This window comes from Oratosquilla oratoria, chromosome 8 (assembly GCF_046742065.1).
Source record: "Oratosquilla oratoria isolate Oo_2021 chromosome 8, ASM4674206v1, whole genome shotgun sequence".
Lineage (NCBI taxonomy): Eukaryota > Metazoa > Arthropoda > Malacostraca > Stomatopoda > Squillidae > Oratosquilla > Oratosquilla oratoria.
Genome location: NC_134784.1, coordinates 67,429,523 through 67,437,022, shown reverse-complemented (window position 1 = coordinate 67,437,022; position 7,500 = coordinate 67,429,523). Strand labels below are relative to the sequence as shown.

The 7,500-nt window shown below is 37.0% G+C and overlaps 1 protein-coding gene across 1 annotated transcript; it reads right to left on the bottom strand.

Annotated features, from left to right (window-relative positions):
- Window positions 1-124: 124 nt before the first annotated feature.
- On the bottom strand, window positions 125-6,599 carry LOC143027423 (carbohydrate sulfotransferase 4-like). Its single transcript, XM_076188709.1, has 4 exons — window positions 6,506-6,599; window positions 5,709-5,788; window positions 798-1,674; window positions 125-153 (listed from the first exon to the last, which is right to left on the bottom strand). Exons 1-4 carry the CDS (start codon window positions 6,597-6,599, stop codon window positions 125-127), a joined length of 1,080 nt encoding a protein of 359 aa, XP_076044824.1.
- Window positions 6,600-7,500: the final 901 nt, after the last annotated feature.

The following is a 7,500-nucleotide window of genomic DNA, read 5'->3' as shown; positions in this document are numbered from 1 at the left end:
CTTCCTAAAAAATCAAATTGCCCCTTTGTGGGGCAAACGCCCTACGTTGGGAACCAGTGTACTATAGCGACCCCTAACGGGAGCAGACGAAGGAGGAAGCTAGGTTATGTTATATTAGATTAAGTTAAGTTAGGCTGGGTTTGGCCACTATTACTGAGAAAGTATGAAAAAAGCTTATACAGAAATATGAGCTATCCAAGCATTAAAAATTTAGACAACTGTTATCCCCAAATGGATGGGTCAGGTGTTTCTAGATTGGTTTAAATTACTGATAATTTACCAGTTTCTGGAATTTTTAGCTGATATAGAAATAACACAAATGGATCTCATTACATGGAGTACCTATGATTAGGTAGATAATCACAAGTTTATTCGCAGAAATGTGTTAATCGTCCATATCTCCCTCGTTTTCTTCCTCTCTCCCTCCCCCCCTCTCTCTCTCTATCTTTGTCTCACTACACATACAAGAAAACGGATTTTGAGGAAACCAGAAAATTCTTTCAAAAAGCGAACTAGGAAAAATGTTTTAATGAAGAAACAAAGATGGAAGAGAAATGGACGATATTGAAAGAAATGTGTAATGAAGAAATGGATAAATACGTACAAAAACAAAAACATAGCACATTGTCTTAATCAAAGTATACACCATGTGCACTCCATTTCCAATCTCCAAATTATGCATATGCACTAATCACGAGCACACGCGTACGTGTATAGTAACATTATTTCGTTCGTATACTGTGTGGTGCACATGTAGTACACAAATAGATGGCCTTACAAGTTTGGATTCACCTCACCTCTGAATAACGGTTCAATGAAATTTCTTACACTGGCCAGTGACTCAAATATACTTAAATTAAGTTTATCAATAATTCTATGGCATGATTCTAAGTTTTCCACCTCCTTTAATGTGTCAAATGAAATTCTTTTCCCCCAACTGCTAAAGATTTTAGATGTATTAGCCCTTGTATACAAAACTCTCATATGTTTCCCCTCATATTCAGTGTGGTTTTTCAAATACATCTGAGTGGACTTGGGAATATCCACAAAACCAAGGAAGGAAAGAATTACTCGAGTGTGATGTCTAATAGCTGAACAAAAGCGTTCGTAGTTGATTTGACTCACTCTGCTCGGGAAGTTGTCTTTAGACATCGTGTAAGCGTCCATGTCATTTTCCATGGTCCTGCATATTTTCTTGGTATCCTTCTCCCAACCGAATGCTCGGGTGGATAACCTCACGGGGCGGGGATCGCGTATAAGGTGGATTACTTTGAGATGGCTAGGGAATTTGGATAAGTCCCTCTCAATCCAGGAGAGGCGAAGTCGGATAGTCTTAACAACAATGGTTTCTGCAGCTTTGCACATTGCCAGCAAATCGAAACGCCTCATGCAATCATTTATAGCCCTTCCTGTTAAATTTAGGCATACCTTTACGTCGTCATTTAAAAAGTAAAAGAACTCCCATTTTTTCATCATGAAGTCTATGTATGAGTAGTTGAAGGAACACGTAAATATTTGTGTTAGGAGACTGGGGTAGCAACTTTCCAGTGAGCAAGTTTTTGCTAACCAGTTATCAGGCTCGAAGAAGTAGATGGCGCCGGGTACAGAGGAGAGAAGCTCCCCAGTGAAAGACGAACCACTGCGAGGCATGGATGAAGAGAGTAAGATCAATTTCTATCTTGGCTTCTTCAGACTGTCCTCCTTACCAGCCAGTCTTCTTGATGCTGTGTGATTTATAAAAATCCCTTTTTTATCCATCTTTACTTGGATGGCAGCTGTATCTGAAAAATAGCACACACAAAAGCAACACCTTTAAAAATGTATCAGTGACAAAGATCAATTTCTGGCTTGGCTTCTTCAGACTGTCCTCCTTATCAGTCAGCCTACTTGATGCTGTGTGATTTATAAAAATCCCTTCTTTATCCATTTTTACTTGGATGGCAGCTGCATATGAAAAATAGAACACACAAAAGCAATACCTTTAAAAATATATCAGTGACAAAGAGGTCATAGCAACAAAAAGCCATATGATACATGCATCCATATGCGTGTGTAAGCAAACACGTAGACAAAATAAATGTAAATAAATAGAAATGTAGATCAATAAGAATATAAGAATAAAGGAGACTACAAGAAACCATACGGCTTACACTAGACAGTTCCATGTTCAATACCACCTATCATCCCTGTCCATAGAATTGTATAATTATCTCTTAAAACAACCAATAATTTCTCCGCTGACTACATGATTACCATGTCTATTCCATTCGTCAACTATTCTGTTGGCAATTCAATTTTTGATTATTTCCCTCTTAAATCCCCTCTATCCAATTTAGATCCATTACTACAAGTCCTACCCTGTTGTCTTACAATGATGGCCTTACCTGAATCACTCTAGTTAAAACCCTTGACCTGTTCAGATACCTCTATTAGACTGCCCGACTCTCTTCGTCTTTCCAAAGAGTGTAAATTAAATGCTTAAACCTCTCTTTATAAGGTAAAATTCTAAGTCATTGTATAATGTACCGTATAGTAAAGGATGGGACTAACTATCGCCACTTTTGTTTGTAACCATCATAGCAATAAACCCTAATGTCCTATTAGTTTTATTCCTGGCACTAATCCACTGTTTCCTAGGTGGTCAGGACTCCCTAACACTCACAGGTCTTCTTTAAGTTCTATTTTCTCTAACATGGCATTTCATCGACCATGCAAACACTTTATTGGGATGCTCCAGCAATATTCCAGTATATTCCCCCGACCTAATATGGCGTCATCCACAAACTTACTAATATCACTATTTCTCGACCGCTTCTCCATTTCGTACGTCTTTCACTTTAAATTTTCATCACTGACATTAGTCACTTCCCCTTTGTTCATCTTCACCCACTTTTCTCCAATGTTATTATTATTATTTGTACTAGTTCATATATCTTAGTGAGTAGGCTCTGTGTTTACAAGTTTTCCTCTTTTTTTATTTGCATATAATGTACTTCAGACAAGGGGAAATCAAACTGATGATGACTTTTCTTCAATTTCCTTCTTTAAACTTGTACATTTGCCTCTCTCTGTGCCACTCAAGGAATCCCCAGAGAAAACGCAGGACAGGTTCTAGTTGAATTTTACAGTGACGTCATGACTTCCTTTGTCCAATGATATTTAACTTTATATTTAAGGTCCTCCTCAAGAGGGCGTGATCTTAAAATCGTAGACCAATTAAATTTCTCCTCCTACACCCTTTTCCAAATCAGATTTGTTATTACAAGTCGAAAGGCAAAATTGTTTACTAAAGCAACCTCGAATCACTGCATAACTCACTTAGGTTACAAGTCAGCAAAACATACACGTCATATAATAATAAAAATCTGGTCCCAGGCGACTGTCTATAAACATTGGGAGGAGAGTGAGCTTGTGCAATCCTTCACCTACGAACTGCGCTGTTTACAAATACCCGATCCATACAAATGCAACTCTCGCCTTCTACCCCTCTCTCTACTTATTTCTACCTATTGTCTAGTAGCCTCTTATAGGGCTTGGCAGGTACCAATTGGTCGTTCTGACCAACCCATTGTATCTACACTCCTACATGGTTTTGGTATATAGCAATATTTTGGAAATACACATTTGATAAAACTATATACACAAGGAACTAAATACAAAAACTATTTCTGCATGAACTGGCTAAAACAAGGTTAAAAATAAGTATCTTTCAATGGATAATGTCATCAACTGAACGGCAACCCAAAATACGCAAATACTCCAACAACTGAAAACAAAACAATGTAATACACATACAAATTGTTTGCAACAACTTTCATGCTGGTTAGTGGTGAATAATATTTGAAGTCTTCATCTTCCTGAATATGGCAAATGAGGTTAAGGCAGCAACAACTAAGGGAGAAGGAAAAAAAGGGGGGGGGGGGCACTGAAAATAATGACATAGCTGGTTGAGGAATTGTTTGTGTAAGATCTCAATGTGGGATGTTTTATTATTTTCAATGTTATATTGATGTTTGTGAGGTATGTTACCTCAGTCAAACGCACATGGTGTTTAGCTCGTCACCATTATCAGTTTTCCTTGATGCTGCACCAAGGCTACAGGTGGCACAGGATTCCAATCCTAGGTATGCACCTTACATAATAATAAAATTAATCCAGTGCTCACCTGTAAAAATTATTTGCGTTAATGCACAATTCAAACATAAGACTATATACATACTCCCCATACTTCACAGTGTTTCTTCTCCCTAAAAAAAAATTGTTCTTTTACAATCCTCAATGTCATAATTATCATCATCATCAAGTTCTATACTAGTCCTTTTCAAATCACCTACATGCCTAATCGACACTTCCCTAGTTTCCAAGTGCAAGATATTGTATTCATTTCCACCTGCAAAATTAAATATTCTATATGGACTTGAGTATCTTGGTGAAATTTTATTATTGATTGTATGTATTTTGGCCATGACTAAATCTCCTACTTATAATTCTATTTTATGCGCTATTTTGTGTCTTTGCTTCTTTATCTCTCGTGTATAATCCTTCGTGTTCCTTAACTCTTTGATGAATGGCTTGAAATGTATGTATCCTATTTGAGATGTAATCATGTAAATTATACACTGGCTTTGTTTCTGCAACCAATGTATCATGCGATAGAATGATGATATATTGTGGAGTTTCTCCTGTAGCTGTATTAATTTGGTTATTAAGTGCACATTTAACGCATGGAATCTAACTCTCCCAAGTTATACTATGTAGGCTTATCAACCCTCTAAAATAATTGATATTTTCTTATTAAACCTTTCTACAACTCTATTACTCTGAGGGTGATTCAACTGGATATTAATTTTGTTTATCTATTATAACCTACATCATTCTTCCAGGATTTTGTTATTAGATTCAGTACCATTGTCTGAAATTATGATCACAGGGGAAATGAAAATAAAGGTTATCTCTTTACAGATTACTGAAGCAATTGTTTCAGTTCTCTTATTTGGTATCGGTTGTGAAATACAAAATCTTGAAAGATAATCAAGGGCAACAAATACATATATATATATATATATATATATATATATATATATATATATATATAGATGTATATATGTGTAGATATATAGATATATATACACATATGTATATAAATATGTATATATATATATATGTATGTATATATAAATATATGTATACATATATATATATATATATATATTCAGACATAGATAACTTCAGTGTATCTAAGTGTACTCTTTCCCAAGGTTTTTGTGGTATGGGATATGATAGCATAAGAGCAAGTTTAGGCATATTTGATTTTATCTCAGCACATTTCAAGCAATATTTTATATGTGCATAAATGTCTTTCTTCATGCCTGGCCAAAAGTATTCAAGTTTTGCTTGTTTCTAAGTTTTATCCTTTACTGAATGTGAACTACAATTACTATCATGAAGTAATTTCAATGACTCTTGTACACGAGTTTGTAGAATTGCCAACTAACTCACTGGGCCTCTAGAAGTATCCTTCCTACTTACAACTGTTTTCTATACAAAAGTCCATTGCTCAAATAAAATTCCTCTGCCTTATACCCTTTTGTTAGTTTTGGAGGTATACCTCGTGGTTTCATCAGATGCTGCGCTACTTTTCCCCAAGTTTTATCTTTTCTTTGTTCCTTTATTATCATTTCCTCATCTAAAGTCACTAGTTCATTAACTTTGCAGATGAAATTGATGAACCCTGACGTTGGTTGGTTTATATTTCTAGATAATGCATCTGCTGCAACATTTTTCCTACCTGGAAAATATTCAAACGTAAAATCATAACACAAGTGTATTAAACGACCTAGCTAATCTGCCCCTAAGATTCTTAGGTTTGAATAAGTTCTGGATAGCTGTATGATCAGTCCACACTCTGATTGGATATCCCAGTATCATATTTCTAACAGGGTAGTGGACAGGGTGCAGAGATGACCCGTCATCTAGGAGGTGCTAAGATGGGAAAGAGGGTGGAAGGGTGTGGAGTGTTTTCAGGGATGGAATGGGTGGGAATGATTTTATGCCTTTTCCTTTTTGGCTACCTCCCTAGTAAGGGGGAAAAGCCTTGGTATATGTATGTATGTATGTATATTTCTAAAACTCCCTAATGAATACATCACTTCTAAGGTTTCTCTTTCTGTGATGGAGTAGTTTATCTCTGCACTATTACACAGTTTCGATGTGTAAGCTATCGGTTTTAATGTTCCATTTCTCTCTTGCCTCCTAACCTATGACAAATGCATCACTATAAAGAATGAACTCTTTATCATCTAATCAGGAAATATGAGAACTGGAGGAATAGTAAGTTTATCTTTTAAATAATCAAAAGGTTGTTGTTGTACAGATCCTAAGCCTGGTTGATTTAAGAATATGATAAAATGTGATTTCACTAAGATCCCTAACTCAGCAGGACATATGATCATGCCCTCTTTTCTCATAGTTGCAAATCCTATCAATAAAAAAGGGTCTCGCTTACCTGGTTGTATCATGTTGTTCTTCATATATTTCGGATTACATTGTAAACTATGATTGTTCTTGTAAAGAGTAATTTTTTCAATTGCATTTAACATAATGACCACTGAGGCGCCCAAGTATGAAGACACACAAGATTTTAACGAATTTCTTATGAGTGTATTTTTGTATGTTTTTCAATCTCCCACTCTGTTCATTTGCGAGTGTGCGTGTCTTGAATAAGGATTGAAAAACAATTTTCATTTCACTCCACCGTAAAAGCCACATGGATGGAAGCGACGAAGGACAAGACTGCTATTTTTCCAAAAGTGATGCTTGGACACTGTAAAACAATAAGGTAATAAGTAGATATGCCAGTTTACTTTCTGGTGCTTAGAAAGGAAATCTATCAATTACATACAAACGGGGGTAGACAAAAAGGAAAAGATATAGAAACCACTCCCACCTATTCCATCCCCTACATATTCCACCCCCTCCACCCTCCTCTCTCCCTTTCACCATAGCACCTCCTGGATGACGGGTCATCACTGCATCTTGTATACTACCCTGGGTCAGAAGCAGTGTCGCAAAACACAGCAAGGCCGCTTCATTAATTTGGCGAACCCCCTACTCCGTCCCCTCACACAGAAAAGGAGAAGACGGGGAGAAATCCCTTCGGGCTGCGTCAATTTATTTCTCATACATACTCCCTCACCCCCATCCCCCACCCACTCCCCCTCATGCATCACAGCATCATCCATACACAACCCTTCTCCATTCACTCCTATCTTCTGTCCTCTCCCGTCCTTCCTCAACAGACATTCCCCTCTTTCCCATTGCCCCTTTTACCTCATCCATCCATCTCATCCTAGGACGCCCACTCATGTTCACTCCTTCCACCTCTGCCTTCTATATTTCTTTTACTAGTCTTTCTTCACTCATTCTTTCCATGTGTCCAAACCATCCCAATACTCTTTCATCAACCATATCTCCCAACTCCCTTTCCACCCCCATTCTCCT

Coding starts and splice junctions, on each gene's coding strand:
- LOC143027423 (XM_076188709.1), bottom strand. CDS start 6,599: ATGTTAAATGCAATTGAAAAAATTACTCTTTACAAGAACAATCATAGT. Junction 1,675..5,708: donor TCATCAATTTCATCTGCAAA/GTTAATGAACTA, acceptor AAGCCAAGATAG/AAATTGATCTTACTCTCTTC. Junction 154..797: donor CATTGAACCGTTATTCAGAG/GTGAGGTGAATC, acceptor ATACTTTCTCAG/TAATAGTGGCCAAACCCAGC.